Raw genomic sequence first — 24,311 nt, forward strand, 5'->3', positions numbered from 1 at the left:
CCACGACTCCACCCCCACCCACGACTCCGGACTCCGTCTCCTCGCCCCCAAGCCTGAAGGATGAAGCCGATGCCCCCCTCCCCGCCCTCCCCTCCGACAACGGCTACGACGATGAGGACAATGCTGTACACCCAATCCCAGTTCTCCGAGAAGCTTTGCTGCCCCAACCCCCACGCCCCATTCGGCCATTCTTGCGGCGAGGCTCCCCCTACCTGGCTAACCCCCAGCTTGCACTCCCTCTCCCGCGGCCGAGCCCGCGGCTAATGCCCGTGCTGGCCTCCCCCTTCTTTCTTTTCTTCTTCTTCTTTTCTTTTCTTTTCTTTCTTTCTTTCTTTTCTTTATTCCTCTCCTCCGACGAAATGCTGATGGGGGCGGGCTCGGGCTCGAGCTCCGGCAAACGAGCCTTGCGAGCTCAAGCCCGAGTCGGGCTGTGCCAAGCGAGCCCAAGCCCGAACACAATACAAGGCTCGGTATCGAGCCCGAGCCCGAGCCGAGCCAAGCCCGCGGAGGTTTGGGCTCGGCTCGGCTCGACTCGTTAACGGTCCTAATCAAACATGCTTGTTTTATTTTTAAATACTCCCACTTTTATAACCAAATACCATCTAAAAAAAAATCTGAACTTTGAATTTCATAATTTTTTATCCAAAAAATAAAATCATTATTTTGAAATAAAGAACCTTTAAGCACAAATTCCTCTTTATTTTATCTTCGATTTGTATATAATATAATTCATAATATATAAAAAGTTGGAAAAATAATATTTTGTATTTGTACATTCATTATTTTTTTCAACATGCATTGCAGATACCCAATCTTTTTTGTTTATCATAAAGAACAAAAAGTTGAATAATAAATATGCAAATAAAATTGTCTTACGGACATATTATACCCATAAAATATAATTTTCTTTAGAAAAACTTTCAATCACCATAAATGATAATTATCCATCCAATTTACCGCCCACACTCATCCCCACGTGTCTATCCTAAATGATAATTATCCTTCTCCCACGCCCACCCCCACGTGTCTCATGCCGGGGTTCTTACAAAATTTAAACGGAACAGTAATCCAAATCATAATATCATCGAGCGGCTTCGGCTCAAAATACCAAATTGAAAAAAAAAAAAACCCCGAACCGCAAGCACCGATGGACGGCATCGTCGACGAGCTGAGCAGTGCCTACGATGAGCTCGTTGCGGCGACTGCGGGCGTCCTGGAGGCGAGGTCCGCATCCGGGGAACAGAAGACGGCGGAGACCGACGCCACCCTGGTGGGCTTCAAGAAGCGGTGGGAGACCTTCCAGGCGGTGTGCGACCGCGCGGAGGAGATGGTGGAGCGGGCGCGCCACCGCATCGGGTCGGAGTTGCTCGTCGACGAGGCCACCGGCGCCACCTCCCAGGCGCCCGCCAGCGGGGTGCTCCCGATCAACGCCTCCCGCCTCGAGCAGACGAGCAAGGCCGTCCGCTGGCTCGTCCTCGAGATCCAGCGTGGCGCCGGGTCCGCCACCCCCTCCGCTGCCGCCCCGCCACCCGCCGCCGCTAGTCCTTCCTCCTCCTCTTTGGCACCCTCTGACGCTAGGTTTTCCGAAGGTCCGGCTCGCTAGGTGCGGGCGATTTTTTTTTTTTAATTTCATTTTTTGTGATCATTTTTCTTTTATGATGGCTGAAGAGTCTCGAAAGTTTTGTTTTGTTCGCAAAAGAAGACGTTTTTGTTGAAAGTTTAGTATTTACTACGGTTTAAGGGAATAATCCAGCAAATTGAGTCTCATTTGATTGATTACTGTAGCGTTGGCGGTTCTAGGGCTCCATTTCTTATTATATGGGTATTGATTTAATTCTATGACGTCAGATGCGGCATGTTCATGCTGTGTATGGATTGATTTGGGCAATTTAGTGTAGCTGAATAATTTAAAATTTTGGTAGGTTGTTGTGGAACTGAGAGGGAAGATCCCTTGTGGTGTGGGTTTGAAACCGTTGTCTAATGATAGTGACCATACTTAGCCTTAAAATTAGTAGTTGAAGGAATCTTGATAGGATATAGCTCCATTCTGGGGCCCCATTTTTGATTTTGGTATTTGTTGCTGGAAACTGGACCCGGGGGCGACCGCTGGCTGAGGAGGAGGAGCTCCGGCGGGTGGTGCGTCGGCAGGCTGCATCCTCCGGGAGACCTGCAAGAAGCCGGTGGCCGGGGTTTCCGGCGCCGGCCCTCCGATGCTTAAGTTAGAGGGAGCTTTCGTGGAGAAGGAGGGAGTTTGTATGTAGAAGTCAAAGTCAGAAGTTCCAGTCCCCCCTTTAGAGGAAGAAGTTTTCCTTTTTATAAGAAGGGCGCCAGGGTTAGCTGCGATGTGATTGGGCGAATTAATGGATTATCGTCATGATTGGGCGTGATCGTGTGAATTAATGAGTTGCCGTGGATGACTGGACGGGATTGAGTGAGTCAACGAGTTGTCGTGGATGGCCTGAGATTTTGGGCTGGCTGGAGGTCCGTGGAGATCGTGCGCATTTAATTGTTGACAGTCGTAGCAGGGTATGGTCCCTGGTTGATATGTCGTGGCATGGCCGACAAGCAAAGCATGGTGTGGTGAGGCTGCTGCAGGGCATGGCCGCAGCATGTGGACGACAAGGTCGGCCTTCTGAGGTCGGCTCGGCTTTTTAAGGTCGGCCTTTTGAGCTCATGCCTTCTGAGCTCGGCAGCCTTCTGTGCTCGGCCTGCTGAGCTCGGCAACCTTCTGTGCTCGGCGGCCTTCTATGCTCGGCCTTCTGAGCTCGTCAACCTTCTCGGCAGCCTTCTGAGCTCATGCATGCTGAGGTCGTGCATGTCGAGATCATGTTTGCCGAGGTCATGCCTGTCATTGGATTCGGGTGCTCTGATTGTATTTTTGGGGTGGTCCATTTTTTCCTCCAATACTATCCCCCGACTTTCGAGTTCGAGCTGCTTTTTAGCTCGGGCGAAGGAAGTAGTCCAGTCGTCGATCGTCCTGTAATATAGCCAAATGTCTATGAAGATGTACGTGCCAAGTAGGGTGTACCTCTCGTGCAGTCGGAGCTAACGGCCTTAAGCCGAGCTGTTCAAGCCGAGCTAAGCGACTCTACTCCGAGGTCGACTTCAGCGGCCTTCTTTGGTTTGTGGTCGACTCAGCAGGGTGCCCCCACTCAGATCAAGGTGCATCGTCGTAGGAGGCGTCGAAATATCGTCGAATGTCGTCGAAGTGGCGTCGAATGTCATCGAAGTGGCGTCGAATGTCGTCGAAGTGGTGTCGAAATGGCATTGAAATGGCGTCGAAATGTCGTCAAGCACTTAGATGAGCATAATGGAAGAGCTCGATCACTTAGATGAGCTTGAGAACGGAAGAGTTCAAGCACGGAAGAGCTCGAGCACTTAGATAAGCTCGAGAACAGAAGAGTCTAGCTCAGAGGTAAGCATCAGCTCGAGAACATAGACGAGGGAGGGCGATGTTGGAGATGGAGGTACCTTTTGGAGATATATTGACAGCTTCCGAGCTTCGAGGTCCCTCAAGACTTGGCTCAGCACCGGTTGGGAGTCGTTGGAGGCCGTTAGGCGCACGCATTGAGCTCTGGGCCACGCCGCTACCCCTCGAGGTTGAGGAGCTATGATTATGCAGGATCCATGGCTACCCAAGAGCATTTTCTTTGGACAGGCTGGACCCGATCTTGTTGTTGCCTTGGTTGGCCAAGAGTTGCATTGTAGGCCGAGCTGACCTGGGCCATGAGAAGAATTAATTTCATAGTACTTTCTTGGGGTGGAATCTCCTGTGCATCTAGCCAGAGGAGCGCTCATCTTTTGGAAGGCATTACAAAAATAAGGCGTCAGCCGAGCTTCCATTATGTACTAAAATACTTTTTAAAGCCTTGCAATGATGAAGGAAATAGCTACAGCGTCGTCATAAAGAGGGCTCATCACCCTTTTGGTCTTCATCGGAAAAGGAAACGACTTTTGCAGTGCATGGGTGCTTTGAGGAAGCTCCTTCTTCCGAGCTCGATGCTTCAGGTGCCTCTACTCGCCCGCCCTCTGATGGTATTGATGATGCCCGCGAGAGGTCAGTTGTCGTTCCGCTCTTCACGCGGCATTGGGTTTTGTTCCTCAGGCTCTCTCCTGTAGGCATGATCACGGACAAAACAACTCAACCGATCTCGGCGGACAAGTGCCTCGATCTCATCACGGAGCTTGTAGCAATCCTCCATATCATGGCCGCGATCTCGGTGGAAGTAGTAGTACTTTTTCGAGTACTTTCGCAACTCTGTCGGTCGCATCCTCAATGGAGGTCGGAGGTAGCCCTGACCCTCAATCTCCATGAGGATCTCTGCTTGCATGGATGTGAGGGGAGTGTATATCTGAAACTTTTGGAGGGGAGACCTCGAGTGAGCTAGGCTCTTGGGCCAAGGAGGCTCTTTCTCATGCTAGGAAAATCTGCTGCTTGGTTGGGAGCGCTCCTCGTGGCGCGTCTTCTGTATCTTGGCAGGTCGTTCGGCTGCCTCCCGCCGAGAGGCCATGGCTTCCTCAGCCTTGGCGTACTTGCGAGCTCGGGCCAACATTTTAACAAAGTCGGTGGGGAAGCTCTTCTCGATGGAGAAGAGAAATTTGTAGGACCAAGCTCCAGTCTTCAATGCCGACATGGCGATTGACTGGTCGAGATCGCGAACCTCCCATGTAGCCGAGGTAAAGCGACTGATGTAGTCTTTTAAGGATTCTCCCTCCTTCTGCTTGATGGCGAAGAGGGAGTCTGAGGTCCGGTGTTGACGCCGGCTAGCGGTAAAATGGGTGGCGAGTTGCCTGCCCAGCTGTTCAAAGGAGAGAATCGAGCTGGGCTTTAGTCTGGAGAACCAAAGACGAGCTACCTTGCGGAGAGTCGCTGGGAAGGCTTTGTAGAGTAGAGCGTCTGTGGCTCCTTGGAGTGTCATAAGGACTTTGTAGCTCTCTAAATGATCCAGAGGATCGGATGAGCCATCATATGGCTCAATCTGTGACATCTTGAACCTTTGGGGGATTGACTCATCCATGATCCATCGAGGGAATGGAGATTCTGTTGTAAAGTCAAGGTCGGCGTCTCGCTTCGGGCCTCGGTCTCGAAGCATCTGTATCTGCCGCTCCAAGTCCTCGACTTTTCTGCCGAGCTCGGGTGGGGCTCCTGTTGTAGCTTGGCATGGGGCAGACCCCGCCTCAGATGGGTGCTCTCGTACTCGAGGCGTCAGGCTTCGGCGCGAGCTCTCAAAATAATGGATGCGCGACAAGCCCTTCCGGCTTGGGGGTCGAGCTCGGTGGAAGCTTCGGTGGTGGCGACGCTCTCCAGAAAAATGACGTCGCGAGCGGCATCCTGAGGACTCATGCTCGTGAGGAGGGAGTAGAGGTTGGTCTTCTACTTGCTGTAGGCCTTGAACGGCCACAGTGAGTGCTTGGACTTGTTGGACAAGCAGGTTGAACTGCTCTGGTTGGACTTGAGGGACTGGATCCACCGGAGGCCTTGGTGGTGGGTTCTGGACTGAGTGTCCAGGACTTGGTGCGCGATGCTGGGAGGCATTAGAGGCTCTTTTACTCCTCAGCTTCATGGTCACGACTCAGGCCCTTCCTCTAGCGCCAACTGTTGCTGAAAACTGGACCCGGGGGCGACCGCTGGCTGGGGAGGAGGAGCTCCGGCGGGTCGTACGTCGGCGGGCTGCGTCCTCCGGGGGACCTGTAAGAAGTCGGTGGCTGGGGTTTCCGGCGCCGGCCCTCCGATGCTTATGTTAGAGGGGGCTTTCGTGAAGAAGGAGGGAGTTTGTATGTAGAAGTCAAAGTCAGAAGTCCCAATCCCCCCTTCAGAGGAAGAAGTTTTTCTTTTTATAGGAGGGGCGCCAGGGTTACCTGCGATGTGACTGGGCGAATTAATGGGTTACCGTCATGATTGGGCGTGATCATGTGAATTAATGAGTTGCCGTGGATGACTGGACGGGATTGAGTGAGTCAACGAGTTGCTGTGGATGGTCTAAGATTTTGGGCTGGCAGGAGGTCCGTGGAGATCATGCGCATTTAATTGTTGACAGTCGTAGTAAGGTATGGTCCCTGGTTGATATGTCGTGGCGTGGCCGGCAAGCAAAGCATGGTGCGGTGAGGCTGCTGCAGGGCATAGCCGCAGCATGTGGACGACAAGGTCGGCCTTCTGAGGTCGGCTCAGCTTTTTAAGATCGGCCTTTTGAGCTCATGCCTTTTGAGCTCGGCCTTCTGAGGTCGGCAGTCTTCTGAGCTCGGCAGCCTTCTGAGCTCGGCAGCCTTCTGTGCTCGGCCTTCTGAGCTCGGCGTTTTGAGCTCGGAGCCTTCTGTGCTCGGCCTACTGAACTCGGTACTGAGCTTGGCGGCCTTCTGTGCTCGGCCTTCGGAGCTCGGCGTTCTGAGCTCGACAGCCTTCTAAGCTCGGCAGCCTTCTGTGCTCGGCCTGCTGAGCTCGGCAGCCTTCTGTGTTCGGCCTTCTGAGCTCGGCAGCCTTCTGAGTTCATGTATGCTGAGGTCGTGTATGTCGAGATCATGTTTGCCGGGGTCATGCCTGTCATCGGATTCGGGTGCTCTAATTGTATTTGTGGGGTGGTCCATTTTTCCCCTCAACAGTATTGATGTAATTCTCTGAAGTATGATCATTTTATCAAATTTTTTTTCTTGGGTTGGATAGATCCATCTAGGCAATTTGGGGCAGCTGAACAGTGTTAAATTTTGATAGGATGTGGTAGAATCATGGTATGCCATACCGTATAGTACCGGATATACCGTATCGGTACCAGTGGCATACCGACCTTCGGTATGCCAAAAAAATTTCATACCATACTGTACCGATACTATGTTAGTGTGGCACCGGTACGGGGTTCGGTACTGGTACGACGAACCTTGGGTGGAATAGAGATGAAAGATCCCTAGTAGTTTGGGGTTGAAACCTTTGTTTGAATGGAAGTGGCCTACTTAGCCGTAAAATTAATAGTTGAAGGAATCTCAATATGCTATGCATATACCGGTACATAAGGATTGGATTAAATATTTCCAGAGAGTGATAGATGTCCTGTTTCTCTCAGTTTATATATATCACTATAGAAGGATTAGATTAAATATTTCCCAGGAGTGATAGTGGCCTTGTTTTCTGATTTTAAAACTCACTTCTGGATAAAAGGTAAGAAAAAAAGTATCTAATCTCTTGAGGAAGCACACCTTAAAGAAGTTGGGTTCAATTTGCTCTTAGTCTGAGAAGGTTGGACTCTCCACTTCAGAATATTGTTTGGCCTCAAGTTGGTATGTTTGTTGCTATCCACCCAATATTACCATGTTACACCTAAACTGAAATAAAACTGCTAACAACTTGGGTGTTTGCTGCAAGAACTGACATGAAATAAGGGAGGTAGGAAACATGAGGTCTTTTTCTTGCATTCATAATCTTTCTGTAATTTTACTATATATCTCTTCCATGTTGTTAAAGAACCATCAAATAGTCTAGTGACATATACTGAATTAAATTGTTAAAGTCAATCCTGGAGAAGTGCATTGCAGAGAAACTCTTTTGTGTATGTTATCGTCTTGGCAAGGTTCATATATACATGGTGACTATAATATCAAGGGGGTAGCTTAACATCTAACACATTCAATATACATTGCGCAAGACATCTAGTACTCTAACTTCTTCCCTCAACATTTGATGGGTCATAGATCAAGAGTTTGTAAAGAAGATGGGAGTGTTGTGCTCTCATCCAAGGTTTTGCAAATAAATCAAGTGGCCGAATCTCTATAGGCAAATAGTGAAGAGAAAATATTGCGATAAGGTGGTGATGATGATGACACGTAACGAGAAGCATTAACACCAATATGCTTGGTGAGGTCGTGGCTGCTAGGGTTGGTGACAATTTGATTAGCATTGTTATTATTACAGTGAAGTGGAGGTATCCTAGAAATGATGACACCCACATAATTAAAAGCCCAATGAAACCAAATAATCTTAAGAATGTTAGTAGCCATAGCCATAGTGCATAGCTCATCTTCACTAGATGAGCGAGTGATAGTAGATACCTTGTTTCTTGCAGATTCATGATATAAGGCAAATCCCAAGAAATATAGAGTAACCAGTGGTTTATTGTTGATGAAGTGGATCATTTGCCTAAGTAGCATAGAGAAGGCATGTAGCTGAAGATGGAAGGTATTGAAGAAATGCAAGGCTGGTAGAGTGGTACACTGGAAATAATTAACAAGTGAGATGAGCACAATGAACTAATAATGAGGCTGAGAAAAGTGGCTTAAAGCATCTGCAGTGTAAGGAATATCCGGTTTGAAAATAGTGAAATGGACAATACTACCACTAGGTGCTTAGCGAGCAGGATCAGTGAGAGGCCCACGACCCCAAGTTGTAAATTATGACAAAGCTCTATTGGAGTATCAATAATGGTCAATCAAGCTAGCTTTAGAAAGCAGGTCAATGATGTAGTTTTGCTGATATAACCTTTAGGGCTGTAGGCAACCTCAATCCTCCAAAAAAAAAAAAAAATAGTGAAGTGGAACAAGATTATTCATGGAGAACAACTAAGGTAATGCTTAAAAAAACAATGTACACAAGTAGTCACTTTGAGTGAAACCAGAAAGAACAATGGACTGAACTACTCTATACTTTTGACCAACAACACCATTCAGCTAGTGAAGCCAGGACAAGAAAGAGCTTAGGATGTCTCTTGTGAGGCAAGAAAGTCATGAGACATGTATTCAGTACTAAAGTCAAGGAAAAGTTTTAATGGTTTAGAAAATTGTGTGAAACGTAGCAAAAAGTTTTTATATATTGTTTGTAATGAGGTGCAAGAGTGCACAAAGTAAACCTGTGTGAACTGAGAATAATCATCAATAAAAATGATAAAATACCTATTTCCATATTTAGGTATAGAAGGAGCATGATGCCACACAATTGGGTGAACTAAGTCTATGGGTGAAAAGACGATAGAATTACTAGAGAGGAAGAAAAATTTCACATGCTTGTCAAGAATACAACCTTTAGAGGAGGACATGTAAATTAGAAAAGAAGTCTAATAAATCATTATGATAAAATCCCTATTTCCATCTTTAGGTACAGAAGGAGGAGCATGACGCCGCACAATTGGGTGAACTAAGTCTATGGGTGAAAAGACAATAGAATTACTAGAGAGGAAGAGAAATTTCGCATGCTTCTCAAGAATACAACCTTTAAAGGATGACATATGTAAATTAGAAAAGAAGCCTAATACATCATTATGAACTAAAGTAGCAAGACAAGAATGGCAAAGATGACCAAGATGATGATGGTGACATCTTAGAATTGGAGGAAGAAACTCTTGTAGAATCTAAGCATGGAAAACTAGGTTTATACTAGGTTTATACAAGTGGTCCATCAAATGTACTCCATTATGGCATACAAAGATGTCTGTAGAAGCATGCGATCAGCCATAATTATATGAGGCTGCACAAAAGGAGGTGAGCATGGACAAGAAGAGAAGCATGCAGGATCACATGTAAGGAGGAAAAGTTCTGGATGGTTGATATTCCATGTTTTGATATGATGATTATAGCAACAGCCAAGTAACAAATCTAATCTGCTTTGGATGCAGGGGCACATCTAGGGGGTGGTGGGAGCCATGGTCCGCCAATGCCCGCGCCTCCGCCCCAAGCCCAGGCCTGCTATTCTCAGTCCCTCCCTCCCTTTCCAATCCATTTTCAGTGCCAACTTTCTATATCTGGCCTTTTCTTTTCCTTAAAAAAAACTTTATAGCTGGCTTATTCTTAAAATATTTCAATATCTGTCCCTTAACATACAACCAAATTCCTTGGACTTCTCTTAAGTTGGAAGATAAAATGATTTGTATTTACCATTATCTATAAATAAATATCCATTCAAAATAGAAGGAACTTCTATAACTGAAAAGATACATCTCCCTATTTACTCACTTTTCTAAAATTCAAAATGCCAGCTTATCTTTCTTCCCCATGAACATTTTAATTTTTTATTGTGCCATTATTCTTGACCTTCTCATTCCCTCCCTAAAGCTCTTGCCTAATTAGTGCCCATTTGAGATTTGCTGCTTGTGCTTACAAGTTCATGTAAGATGAGTGTTTTTCACTCTGAACATATATTTTTTTAATTAAAAACTAGATCATAGTCCATGTGCATCGGGATCCATCAATGCTGCTTTCATGATGAAATCAAATACTCTACAACAAGCATTTTCTGTGGATATTCAAGAAATGGAATAGAGTAGCATTCATAGAGTTTAGTTAAATTTAGATTGCAAAAACATATTCTATCAGCTATATATTTCGATAAATTATAGAAGTGACTCAATGCAGCAAGATACTCCAAAATTAAGCAAAGAGCACTAAGCTTCTATAGGATGCAATGCTATCCTGTCTTATTTTGATTATATTAGATATTATTAATGAGAAGTGTTATATATGATTTACGTAGTTTTAAATTATGATCCAAATCTCAACTATATTATGGGTGACTGTTGTCTTAGACTTGAATTTTAAGCTCCATTCTAGAATGTTATCTACAGGTGGTGCCAAGTTTTATAAATATAGTGATAAAGCTAGCGACTCAGATTTGCTATGATATGTCTCTTTCATTGAAATGCTCACAACCTTATTTATCAGCATCATGTCATGTTAATCTTATGAATAATTTAAATTTAAATTACAATTTCATGTACATTCATTCTTTAAAAAACAGTAGATATAATCATATAAGTTTTGCACCCCCCCTCCCCCCTAAAAGGTAAATTCTATCTCAGCCCCTGTTTCCATGGGATTGATTTTTGAACCCTTCTTTACTCATTTTTATGCAGAGGTGCCCTTGTGGTTAGCCGAATGAAGCAAATATCTTCTCAAACTTTGTTGAGTTTTCCGGCACAAGTGGAAGCATAGAAGGCCTGAAAAAAGTGAATAATTTAATAAAAGCAAACTTTGTTATATTCTATTTCTCTCCACTCTGACAATGTTTTCATTTTGCTTCTATAATATTTGACCGTCAAACTCTGTGTTCTAATATATCCTCCTAATACCTCAATCATAATTACAAACAGAGAGCTTTATCTAATCCATTTTAGATCGTTACTTTCGTTATTTATTCTTCATCATTTGTTCCGATGAAAACTGTATGCTGTCACTTTATATTAATGCATTTTAGTAAAAAACTTAACAATACTTAGAAATTTGATGAAAGCTGTTTATCTAAAAAATTACTCCTTGTTGAAAGTTCATACCAACTTTGCAGTTTTACTCATGTTCCTTCTAACCTCCCTCTTATATATTTATTCAAATAAAAGTTATTTTTTTTGTGAAAACCTAAAACAGGTAAATCAAGCATATATCTAAATAGGCCATTAAAAGGAAAAAATTGTTTTATTGTGATCATGCATTATCTTGTTGTCCTGTTCAACTAGGATTGCTGCCATGCGCAACCAAGAAAATAAACAATGCCAATGACAAAATCTAGGTCACTAGCAGTGGCTCCAAGAGCAGGTCCCTATCACAAAATCCTTTAGGTATGATGGAAGCAAAGTTGTTCTGACCTTTTCTGTCTGGAACCAACTTTACAGCATTGTTTAACTTTGCGAAATTGTCATGAAGTTTCTTGAAATTTTCCTGCTTGTGAAAAAAGTACTAATTAAAGCTAATTGGTTTCATTGTGTTTAAATGACTAAATAGAACTCTTGGACGAGTCTCTTTTATGCGAATTAAAGCATTACTATTTCCAGCTGAAACAGTCAAATTTATTATTTCAATTCTAGATGAAACATGATTTGTTACTTGCACAGTCATGTGTGATTTCGCTACAATTTATTTATTTCCCATCTTAATCATTTTGGCCAAAACAAAATATTTTAGACGAAATGTTAACCATGTTCAATCTCATAGTTCTTCATTTCCTTTTATCTATCACTCATTGAACTCCCTAGCATCTCTTTTGTATGCATTTCTATCTTTTGCTAGACACCTTCCTACTGATGTATTTGTTTCTCTCAACTGATGGGAATGTATCATGAAACAATTGATTTATGCAATACTGCCAATACTTGTCTTTCTTTCATGAATTAAACTCTTCAATCCTGTTATTAGGTGAAGTCATGCAATACTTCAGCAGCATATCTCCTTGTTATGAAGTTCACTTCCTGTTTGTTGGAAGTGTCCTCATTGGTCAACTCTTCTTTCCATTAGTAGATCTAGGACAATAATGATTTCATAGCATTCCTTTTCTATGAATGAACATGTTTGTTAATGGAGAAGCATAACTTAATAGCTTTTGGTGGTCAATTTTCTGGGTTTCATTTCCTTATGTATTTGTAGTGGAGTGGCTTCTTAACTATTCTAGTTTTTGCAGGTTTATCGACCTCCAATTTGTCGCCACATCATTCTAATTTAGCATTCAACCATGCTGTCATCTTATTTTATTACCACCTCCACAAATTATAAATACAATGAGGCTGTTCCTGAGTATCCGGAGCTAGTTCTTTGTGAGAAGTGTGAAGATATAAGGACTTAAAAAAATATATGTGCATCTCAAGAGTTCGTCCGGTCTATGCATTGTGGGGTTGATATTATAAGAACTTTTTCCTTTTAGCTTTATAGAGTATGGTTTAGATCAACAAGAAAGTATTGAGCAGCATATGAAGATGGGGACCAGACCTGGGAGCAGGAGCAACTAGTAAGAGGTTTAACTTCCTTGCTACCACCTAATGGGATTGGCCTTGAAGTCTTTAATCATCGATGCCTATTTAGAAGCCATAAGCACAGTTCAATATTCCTTATTGCATGCAGAAGCTATACTTCACCATTTTCTTAGTTTTTTTGTCAAACCTGCATGTCAAACTGCCTTGAGCTCAAAGAAAAGGAAGTACCAATCCAAAATGTTATAGCTCTAGAGGAAAATTCTAGTTTCTTAAAACTGGCTATAGTATGTGGGCAGTCAAGGGATCACATAGTGCATATGCAATATACATGCTGCATATGCAGGTGCATATGTGTTTACTATTTTTAACTAATTAAAAATAAACATGATATTTTTTAAAAAAAATAATAGTGATAGTAATTTTTTATGGATAGATTATGAAAAAATGAACAACTACTACTAAAAATCAGTGCTTATTACTTAGTATCTAATACCCCATAGCAAAATTATAGTATAATAAACATTTTAGCCCAATTAATACTCATATTTGGTTCATTTGAAAACATATATCAAACCTAACCATCAGCTTGAACTCGCTTCACCTAAATGGACCTAGATAAGAGTGGGCTATATATGTAGCTCCAAAATACTAAGTGGACTCACATTTGCAGCCATATGATTAAGTAGGTCGATATGTGGTTGCGAAATGCTAAGTTGATTGCTTTTTTGGTCTATATGTAGTATGATCGCATATGTTACCGCATATAAGCAATGTGGTGCATCAAGGGACCACATATGCATGTGTTGTAGCATGCGCCACATCATGGTATGTCGTACCGTACTGGATGGTACCGGGCGTACCGTATTGGACAGTACCGAGCATACCATACTGGTTCGGTACCGGTATTGGTGGCATACTGACACTCGGTACGCTAAAAAAATCGTATACCGTACCGACACTATGCTAGTGTGTTATCGATACGGAGTTTGGTACTGAGACGGTGAATCTTACGCCACATTTTAAAATATTCAAGGAGTCATAAATTAACAGCTTTTGGTTGACTGGCAAATCTTTTCTTTGAATTAATTAAAATGATTGTTCATAGATTGACTGATATAGCTTTAAATTGGAATTTCCTATTCTGTTTTTAAATTGCACTAGTTAAGGTTTTAGATACCAATATCAAACCTATACCTTTTTCCCATCAAAATGGTATGATACTAGCATGGTCTCTACGTACCCAGACTAAGAGAATCAAAAACAAGAAAATGAATAGCAACTGGTACTGAGCAGCATGGTTGGTATGATATTGTCGATACTGATTTGTATAGGTTGATACAGACTGATACAGTCAGTACATACTGGTCCAACTGGTTTTGGCATTCCGAGGATGGTAAAGGTGCTGGTTTTTCATTAGAATAGTATACTATAGACAAGGATCGCCGAACCGGTACCGGTAGGCGTATCGGTCGGCCACCGGACCGGTTTGGTACCGGTTCGGGCTATCCCATAAAACAAATAGAATTTTTCACCATCAACTATGCATCTTACAATAGCTAGAATCCTATCCAAAATAGGTACAATTTCTTGCAGTTCGACATGTTGTCTGCCTTTTCTTTTACCCTAAAAACATGTTTGCCAAGCAAAGGATTTTTTGCAAAATAATCCTAACTATACAATAAAACTTCTATATTTGCTATATTGTTCTACATGTAAGCCTCGTGGCTGAGTCTAAAGTTTTTCCAGCTTGTCAGATGGTCAATCCTACCTAAGATCTAGCTTATCTCAATTTTTCTTGGAAGTAAAGTAATGAAGGTTAATTATCTAATTTCCTAATCTTTAGCTTAGTGCGACAACTCGACCTACCATCCTTGTGGCTTACACATGAACTTTCATCTACTATCCCATTGCATAATCTTAAAGGCCTAGCTACATACAAATGATTAAAATGTTACTATATTCTTCCATTCTAATGCTTCAAGCATTGTCTCAAATGTGTCATTAGGGAACACTTATAAGTTATAGCCATCATTTTATCTATTATTGGTAAAAATTTCCCATCACCATTTACTAAGAAGATGCCTGATAACTACTTAGGTTCTTAAAAGGGGTACGTATAACTTCTTAGATAACACACAATCTGTCAAAAACTAGGGGTGAAAGTGATCTGGATAATATCTTTCCAGATCCATTTTTATATGTGAATCTATCCGGATATGGATACAAATTTGAACCTCTAACTCCATCAAAGAAAAATGGACACAGATATAGATAGACAACTATCCGATACATATCCAAATATCTAGTTTTGTTTGTGATCCTTTTTAATCTTATATAGCACTCATGAACTTTTAAAGGAAACAAGTGACATTCTTGGCTTAATTTCAATTCCATTAAGTGGTATCTTTGATTTGGTGGCTATAAAGTTTAACTATCCAACTTATATCCATATTTATTTCCATACTATCAATATCCAAATTGTATTCTTGGCTATTTAAAACAAATATAGATATGATTTTTTCAATCTTACTGATATCTGTGTCTGCATCCGTATTTGCCAAATTAAAAATGATATGGATATGGATATTACTGATATCCAATCAGTATTTGGTTAGTTTTCAGCCCTATCAAAAACCAACAATGTGAATCTCTTCTACTTCAAAAAATCCATGTTGCTTAACATCCAAAAGAATTCTCTGCCAATGAGGATTTTTGGTCACCACACCCATCTAAATGCTTGCAACAGGAATGGTTTTCCTTTTTTCAAGATGAATAATGCTATGTGTTGCGCCTTGTTATTGGAGTGACACGGTGAATTAATGATGAGAATTGAAATGAGCCCTTGTATTTAATTGGAGCTATATCCTGGGCTGAATTACATGTGGCTTCAAATATTGGTTGATAGACTCTAGAACTAAAGGAGGCTAGCATGCTAGTCAATGGTAAGAATGTTATGGCTTGTTGATTATGAGATCAGAATATAATCATTTTACATTTTGAGGGTCAATTGAATAAAATCTGATAATAAAGAGGCTCTAACAGCAAAATGGAAACAAAAAGTTAAAGAATAGGAAATTATAAGATAAATTATGGAGAAAATAGATGTGATCTGAGAATCTAGATGATGAGTTATGCAATCCATGTGATTGCAGCAATGAAAATTATAAAAAGAAAGGGAGTTGAGACAAATTGGTGTTTGCTTTCTAGACTGCTTGATTGATTCAGATACAATACATTATGCTAATTTGGGTGAAAAAATGAATTTGAGGATCGTGTACAGCTGGCACATTCTCAATTTTAAGAGAAGGTGAGAATATGAACCATGACAACATAGAGGAAACTGTTCCATGCAGAACTCTTTTTTCTTCCTTTCTTTTTTTTTTTTTGATGCAATGTTCCAATGCAGAACTCTGCAGAAAATCAGAACTATTAGAATGATATCAATCTTGATTGTAAATGAAGAGAAAAGAGTAGATGGTTTTACAGCTAGTAGCTGTTGGCCATTACCTTGGCTGGTAGCTTGAAAGAGAAGGGAAAAAGGAAGAGGAAAGTCAAAAAGAGAAGGGAGTGTAGTATCCTTAAGAAAGGATTCATTAATAATTAATATACTCAACTCAACTAAGCCTTTAATCCGAAATTAGTTGGTGTCAGCTATTCATTAATATCGGTGATTTCGCTGGCCGTTCGGCCGGCGTGGTCATCGTGGTCACCCCCACGATGACCCAGCTGAAGTCGGCACCCCTTGCCGACTTCAGTCTGTTGGGCCCTAGAACGGGCCCAATTCAAGTCTTCACAATTTAATATAAAGAAATATAATTTAGTATCCATATAGTTCAAATAGGCAGACACAAAAATCACTATAAAACACCATCCTAATAACTTTAGGACTTTCCTAATCAACCTAATAACATCTTATAGCAAGTTAGAACCAGAGCCACCAAGGAACAAAAAATATATATGAAGAGTAAAACATGAAACATCTGTGTTTATGCTTTCTAGTATGCAAATTATCACATAGACTATAGAATTATAGTGTACGTATATCCCTACTCTTAAATGATTTGTATTTGATTTACATATTTACTGTCAAATATTTGGTTTTCAATTGAAGTGAAAGATAAAGAGTTCACTTAGTTGGACTGTGAGGTGTAATGTTAATCTTAGGTCTCAAGGTGCACCCTTGTGAAAACTATGATTAAAATGGAATTCTCAATTTAATTTTGGGGATATAATTTCATCAAGAAACATGATATATTGGATATCAAAATGTTATGAAATTCAATGTCCTCAGGGAGAACAGTTCCTGCACTGTAAGATTAACATCATTTGTCTACTGCTTTTAGTTTTAGTGAAATCAAGACCTCCTTCAAGTATTTCATATCAGAAAAAGGAGACTTAACAAAAGTCGACATACAATATGCATGATCGATCCTCTAATATAATTAAGATAAGCCATTGCCTGTCATTTTTAGAAGGTATGCACTTCCATTTTATCGAGTTACAGGGTTTCCTTTTCATTACATAGTGAGGTCAAAATAACTAATATCATCACTTCCTTTTCTGTACCACTTGTTATTCATAGCTAAGTGAGCACAGCAGAAATTTTCTAGACCATGAGAAGCCAAGAATAGCTTCATATGCCTATAATTATTGTGCACAGGCCACCACAAACTGATATAGTCTCTAGCACCTCCACCAGACCAAATACTGACAGATAGTTCGCATAAATACTTCTTTAGAGATTCTAATAACATCATTTGAAGATTGCTTGAGCTGTTTTTGCTTTTGTTTCAGTGGTGAAGCCTTGGCTTACCTGATGCTTTAACAGGTCCATGCCATTACCTGTACTTATGTGGAGAGGACTTTCCACCAATATGTCCGTGACCTGGTCGTGCAAACTGATGAGTGGCGGAAGCATGATGTGATGACATTGCATATTAATGGACATGCAATGAAAGTGGGGCATGCAACTGCATGAAGGTATGCCGCCTCTCACCTCCGAGGCTTGAAGAATTGCTGTGCTGTCAAGCAAGTGGAATGGGCATCTTCCTTGCCCCATCTCCAACTCTGTTGATTGGAACAAGTGAGTCTTTGTATTTCTATTTTGGGTTTCTCTTTGTTATTGATTCCAAAGTTTTTATTTAATTCAGTTTATTGTGGTATTTCCAAATATGGTAATTGGTAAGAAATGATCTTAGGTTCGTCATGAATGTTGGATGGACGTTATGAAATTTAAATGTGTACTTGTTTGTGGGATTTGGCCTTTGCTCTGGCTTGATATAATTGGGATAAGGCTTGTCAATATCTATCTATTTGGTTTTACATAGAAGATTTAAATTAAAACATTACAATGCTAGATTCTATGGGCATTGCAACACACTTTGAAAGTTCCCTTCTGAAAGTTGTAAAACCTGGTGTAGTTAAGACCAAAATGGAACAGGTAGAATCACTGTGGTCATTTCCAGTTTGTTCCATCTCTGAACAAGGAGGCAATTGGAGTGTTCTTGCGGATCTAAAAGCTTCCATCATGAACTCCTTATTAAGGTGATGTTTCCGAATACTGTGCTAAATTTTCATAAATTTCTTTATTTAAGTTTTATTTATTATTTCAAAAAAAAAAAGGTTCGATCATCTGTTATGTTGGAGGATTCAGTGATTCAGATGGTTGTTAAGATAGCGGGGAATGACATCCTTGTAAGGCTGCCCACAATCCAATTCATTCAAGGCTTGCTTTCTGAGAAAGGTTTCTGGAGTGGAAGATTGAAAGGATCCATCCATAAGCGCCTGTTCCAAGATGTGGTCAGCTGATAGTTTGTAGATTGTGATTTTTCTTTGTAACAATACATAATCCCAAGGTCATTATTGCAAGTTCTGAAGTTCCCCATTTTTCTTACATGGACTTTTTATTTCCTTTGAGCAGATCAGCTGAAACAGATCCTTAACAGGTCATTTCATGTCGGTATCACGCATTTCCAGTTCTTTATGACAGGTATGGGCAGACTTCTCTTCTATGCTTGTCCAAACAGAAATCAAAGTTTTTTGAGCTTTTCTCCTGAACAGATTTAGAAATATATTGATTCCGACAATTTGGTAAACCATTGCTTTATCTGATGTCTACAAATATAAATATATGATTCCTTAAATACTTTGTTTTTCCAGATCAAAATGTTTTATGTTAAAAACTGGAATTTCTAGGTCTAGCATCACATTGCACTACAAATTTAGCGCACATGCATGGGGTGTACTAAACATATTACACCCTGCCCCACACAAAACAGATCCTTCTAGACTTCTGGAATAGATTCACCAAATAACAATTTACGAACATCAGAACCTCCACTAGAGTTGTACAAGGCCAGTCTGGTGTAGGGGTGCAGATGGTGGGTGTGATTCACCTCCTGTCTGATCCCGATTCAGTCCAAATGGCTGTGTAAAATGCAAATCTACACCCTAACTACTCGGCGTGTTAGATCGAAGTTTTGCAAGCTTGAAGGACCTTTCTTTCACTTCTTTTGACAGGTCTAATCAGGTGCGCTCTTGTCCATCTCTGTTAGGTATGCATGACCATATCCAAACCCCATTGGAATTCAAGTTCTTGGTTGGGACCTCTGTTTAGGTAGTTTGCATTTTGAGTGCCAACTGCTCAATTGGTTTAGGCAAACAGGGGCTTTTATCTCAGTTGGTTGAGATTATGGGTTGGGTGGCTCTAAATCTAGAGAGCTCACCGACAGCCTTTGTCGAGGAAGTGTAATATATATGCAACGCTGGAAGAATAGATGTGATAAAACAAATGTCGGACCAGAATTGATGGTTTTATGCTTATTACTGGTTCTTCCTCGTGAGTTGACACCAATCATTTAGATGGATGGGGGTAAACTGATGAGTTCAGTGCATTGGCTTAGGCGCAATTGTACATGGTATATGCACCAAAGCAACTGAGGGAACCAGCAAAGGTCTGGACTTGTCTGCATGCATGTCTTTTGCCATGAGGGTCTGACCATATCATTAGCAATTCAGATGGTGCATTATTTTGAAAAGTTGATGAAAGCTTGATTCAATTTCTGCTGTTAAAAGAACTATGAACCTGTTTATATGCTGCATATGCGCTCTCCAACTTTCCTCCTCTCTCTTGTATGGACTTTTCTTTCTTTTTTGAAGAGGACATGCTTGTTGAGCCATCAGCTGAAACAGATCCTTAACAGGTCACTTCATGTCACCATTTACTCATCTCCAATTCTTTGTGACAGGTAAAGGAGGACTACTCTCACATCTCAGTGCTCAAGAACATATTTAGATCCTTCCAAACTTGGATTTTCTCATCATTCCTGAAATAATTTTACCAAAGAAAGATTTATGAAGGGTATCAGATGCTCGAATACTCAAGTTCTAGATTGATCATCTAAGAATTTGCACTATTTCAGGCCAGTGTGGAATAGGGGTATGTATGATCACCTACAGTCTGATCCAGATTCAGTCTTTTAAGTGGTTTTATTTCTGAAACATAAGTTTACATCCTAACTACTAAGCGTGTTAGATCAAAGTTCTGCAAGCTTGAACCACATTTCTTCACAGCTTTAAGGGTTGTCCGTTTGTGCTAGACTGCTAGGTGTACTTCCAATGTAGACCCATTAATCGGCAGTTTGCCTTCGAGTGCCGACCACCCAATTGGTTGAGATGACGGGTGGCTTCCAATCTACATAGCCCACTAGTAATTTTAGTCGAGGAAGCTTGATATATATATATATATATATATATATATATATATATATATATATATATATATATATATATATATATATATATATATATATATATATATATATATATATATATATATATATATATATATATATATATATATATATATATAAGTTGGATGTAATCAAACAAATGTGGAACCTGAATTCATGTTTTTGCGCTTATTACCAGTTTTTTGGGTTGAGATCAAATATTCAGATAGATGAGGGTAAAGGAACGAGGAAGGAGATCAAAGTGGCACAGGTGCAATTATGCATGGTGTATGCACCAAAGCTGCTCAAAATTTGCCGACCAAGCATTACGCCTGGCAATTTATTTTGTCCTTCTGGTATTCGACCCCATGAGGTTCTAAGAGGGCAGGCTTTATCTTGCGCAGCAGATTCGGAGCAGATATGGATAATTTGATTTTCTTTTTTCAAATCTGATCCGGATATATATCTTTTCAGAAATCTCTCTCTTTTGGAAAAAATAATTTACATGCAAAAAAAAGTAGTTTTATTTGATTAAATCCATCCAACTTGTCCCACCTTCATGTAAGCGTGGGGTGTACATGCTGCCATTCTAACAAAGCTTGAGAGTTATCTAGCCATTGGTGACCTTACTTAGCTCTCGCATGGCGTATCTTTGGCCATGAGGGTTTGCCCATATTTAATACTCTTAGAAGAAGAATTCTACTTTTTTTGCATGTTGCAAATGTATTTCCAATCTCATAGAAGTACTTTCATCTACTTAAATGCTTCCCCTTTTAAGTAACCCAACCTTCCTAATTTAACTTTTAACAGAAAGGAGAAAGGTTTCTGTGATTCATTATAGCATTCTTAGAACTCGCAAGGGTTTCTATTCATAAAATTTGGGGATAGGTCAATCTAAATCTTTTCACTCACTAAAAAATGTATAAATTTCTCAATGTACGTCAAATGAAGGAAAAAGATGTTTTATTTTGTAGAGTGAGAGCTAATATGATGTGAAGGTTCAGCAAACCAAAAAAAAAAAAAGAAAGAAAAATCTCTCCTGCATCAAGATTCTGGTCCTGTAGTTAAAAGTCCAAGCTTTGTCAAGTCATGCCAAATGGAAACCAACCCCAATCAACTCATTTACTAAGGCCGCCTTATTGAGATGCATTTGGATCCACTCACCTCCTCATTCATATTCAGAGACCTTAGATGGCTGCCTCTCTGGAGATATCTATGCGAGGATGACACACCCAAATCATGAAATGGTCCATATTTTTTTTCTTCATTGCATGTCATTCTTATATTATGGGCATTGCATGTGCTTCTCATCTTTTTCTTTGTCCTCAAGTTCATGGTACACTTAGGAAGTTTGTCAGTATAGCATTTTTTTGGTGCTATGGCATATAATTTTTTTTTCAAAGAAAAGAAAGGAGAATATATATATATATATAAGAAAGACAGAGGTCGCACTGTGCTTTTATTTATTTATTTATGTATATATATATATATATATGTATATATAATTTTCCATGACAAGAAAATTGAGAACCATTACACTAAACAAAAACTCAGAAGGAAAACCAAAAAAGAGCACACAATTCCTCCCTCTTCATTCTTAGCCTCTCTACTCACCTGCTGCTAAACCTGAAGGCTTGTCTGCGGGCAAATCAGCCACCGGCTTCACACTCTCCCCCCTCTTCGGGCTTCCCTTAGCTAGCTTCCCATGCGATCTAACAAGCATCCGCTCCACCGCCGCGAGCTCCTCGTCGATCCCCGCCACCCCCTCGCCGCCGTTACCGATCCTTTCACGCAAGCCATGAATCATCTCGATGCCCGCCGCCACCTCCGCCGCCGCCGCCGCCATTTTAGAAGCAATTCTAGCATTCTCCTCTTGAGCTTCCTTCAGTTTCCTCTTCATCAATCGATACCCATCCAACGACTTCAGCAGCTGCTCCGACAGCACCTTGTTTCGCTCCTGCAGCGGCGAGTCGCCGGGGATGCCGATGCTGTTCCTCCTTGCCTTGTGTTCGGCTGCGCAGGCCTTCACCTTCTCTGTTAACGTCTCATTCTGTGCCTTGAGGTCGTCGAGGAGCTCCTCCGTATCAATGAGCTCTTGCACCTTCCGAGCGAGCTCGGCGGCCATGATGGCCTTCTCCTTCCCCAAGCTCGCGAACATGCTCTCGAGGTTCTTGCGGGCCGTCATGCTCGAGTTAAGCTCCTTCCGGAGCTTACAGTTCTCCTCGGCGATCCGGTCCTGAGGCTTCTTCTCCTTGGGTGGAAAGCCACGCCTGAGGTCGGTGTTGCACCGCCGGAGCTCAGCCTCTCTCTTCCTGGGGACTTGAGATCTGTCGAGCCGAGATTTTATGTCGTCGAAGATGGCCATCATCCCGGTGACACGTTGCGGCTTCCGGACGTCGTCTTCTTTAGATGCATGGGTGTGATCGTGGATCAAGTTCAATAATAGCTTCGCATCTGCCCTTGCAGCTGAAATAAGAGAGAGAGAGAGAGAGAGACATGCATGGTGTGTTCTTCTAAAAAAGCAAAAGAGAAATATGAGAAATAGAAGAATAAAAAGCGATATACTTCGAGAAAACCCATCAAATATATTTTTTAACGTGCATGAAAGAGAGAAGATGGCGTACATCACTTACCTTCCAAAGTAGAATCGTTTGAAAGTTCTCCATGGGGCAAAGGAAGTGATTCAGAGGATGACTTCATGGCGAGCTTACTCATATTTTCTAGAGGCCTTGTTGATTATACCAACAAATTATATAGATATGTATGAGAGAGACAAGAATATCCAAAATACATAGTAGTATGGTTTTGAGCAGGAAAAGATTTTATAAATTGCTTGGAAGAAGAGAAGGAGAACGTTTTATTCAACGGATGTTCCTTCCAGTTGCATTGAGAGATACAGGAGGAAGAGAGGGCTTCGTTCTCCTCTTTCTTCCTCCCTTGTCTCGTCTCAATATTTTCTTGTTTTGTATCTCTTCCTTCTCTTTGTAGAAACTTTTTGGGTATTTGGCTGCGAGTAGCTTGCGATGGATATGTTGGTGGTTGTGGTTGCCGGTCCGAAATCTCCGGGTGTCTCCTGGACTTTTTCTGAGGCTTTGAATTTAGTAAAAGCTGCCCGTGCCTTCTGGGGTCCAGATTTCTTCCACATGAGCATGTTGACTTCGGCGTTTTTCTAAAGGGAAAGTCATGTGATCCATGTCCTTGTTAAGTTATTTCGAGGCAACAAAATTATAGTTTTGGTTCATTTTTCATCGAGGTCTCTTTCTATCTCTATCTCTATCTCTATCTCTATCTCTATGTAGATAGATAGATAGATACACACAAAAGCATATACATAGGTGATACACGTGAGAGGATATTTATTTCCCTTAACTCCAAAATAGGTGATAGGATATTTAAATTTGAAGATAATATTCTTACCATTAATCAAGATCTATACCAGTATAAAATACATTGAATCATGGGTTTTTATAATGATTGCAAACAGAGATCTTTATATCCCATGTATATTACAGCTATACAAACACACATACACATATACATACTTACGTGCATATAAACATACATACATATATACATATATGTGTGTGTGTGTGTGTGTAAGTAGGTACATATATATGTATCCATGTATGCATATCTTCATTTTTCTTAAATTTTAGATATTTTGGAAGAATAACCAGTTAATGGTCTCCTTTTCTCCCAAAAATATTGTTATTTAGTGTTAAGCTTGGGCCAAAATCAGGCTTTTTGTAAAAAGTACTAGTTCTTGTGAATGTATGGAGGTTTGAGGTTGGCTTGGACCTCCAGGATGAGACCTAGGCTGTTAGCCCCATGCTTGAGCCCAATGTCACCTCTAAGGCCCTAAGAAAGTGAGGGACGACATTGGTTTCTCCAACTAAATAAAAATGCTAGTAGATTTCCAGATATAGTTGATATG

General features: G+C 41.1%; 2 protein-coding genes across 2 annotated transcripts; one reads left to right on the top strand and one right to left on the bottom strand.

Moving 5' to 3' along the window:
• Nucleotides 1-942: 942 nt before the first annotated feature.
• LOC103703676 (mediator of RNA polymerase II transcription subunit 32-like) lies at nucleotides 943-20,341 on the top strand. Its single transcript, XM_026803234.4, has 5 exons — nucleotides 943-1,589; nucleotides 10,824-10,916; nucleotides 17,476-18,446; nucleotides 18,568-18,636; nucleotides 19,895-20,341. Exons 1-2 carry the CDS (start codon nucleotides 1,031-1,033, stop codon nucleotides 10,847-10,849), a joined length of 585 nt encoding a protein of 194 aa, XP_026659035.3. The 5' UTR covers nucleotides 943-1,030; the 3' UTR covers nucleotides 10,850-10,916; nucleotides 17,476-18,446; nucleotides 18,568-18,636; nucleotides 19,895-20,341.
• Nucleotides 20,342-21,836: 1,495 nt separating this feature from the next.
• LOC103703677 (myosin heavy chain-like protein) lies at nucleotides 21,837-23,740 on the bottom strand. The gene is made up of 2 exons (XM_008786607.5): nucleotides 23,011-23,740; nucleotides 21,837-22,843 (listed from the first exon to the last, which is right to left on the bottom strand). Exons 1-2 carry the CDS (start codon nucleotides 23,090-23,092, stop codon nucleotides 21,984-21,986), a joined length of 942 nt encoding a protein of 313 aa, XP_008784829.4. The 5' UTR covers nucleotides 23,093-23,740; the 3' UTR covers nucleotides 21,837-21,983.
• Nucleotides 23,741-24,311: the final 571 nt, after the last annotated feature.

Source organism: Phoenix dactylifera, chromosome 1 (genome assembly GCF_051530095.1).
Source record: "Phoenix dactylifera cultivar Ajwa chromosome 1, Ajwa_hap1_PhDact_Kaust_v1.1, whole genome shotgun sequence".
Taxonomy (NCBI): domain Eukaryota; kingdom Viridiplantae; phylum Streptophyta; class Magnoliopsida; order Arecales; family Arecaceae; genus Phoenix; species Phoenix dactylifera.

What these genes read in the sequence shown, in the direction of transcription:
- LOC103703676 (XM_026803234.4), top strand. Translation starts at nt 1,031, where the DNA reads ATGCCGGGGTTCTTACAAAATTTAAACGGAACAGTAATCCAAATCATA. An exon ending in TGACGCTAGGTTTTCCGAAG is followed by an intron (nt 1,590 to 10,823) that starts GTCCGGCTCGCT and finishes ATTTTTATGCAG; the next exon opens with AGGTGCCCTTGTGGTTAGCC.
- LOC103703677 (XM_008786607.5), bottom strand. Translation starts at nt 23,092, where the DNA reads ATGAGTAAGCTCGCCATGAAGTCATCCTCTGAATCACTTCCTTTGCCC. An exon ending in AAACGATTCTACTTTGGAAG is followed by an intron (nt 22,844 to 23,010) that starts GTAAGTGATGTA and finishes CTCTTATTTCAG; the next exon opens with CTGCAAGGGCAGATGCGAAG.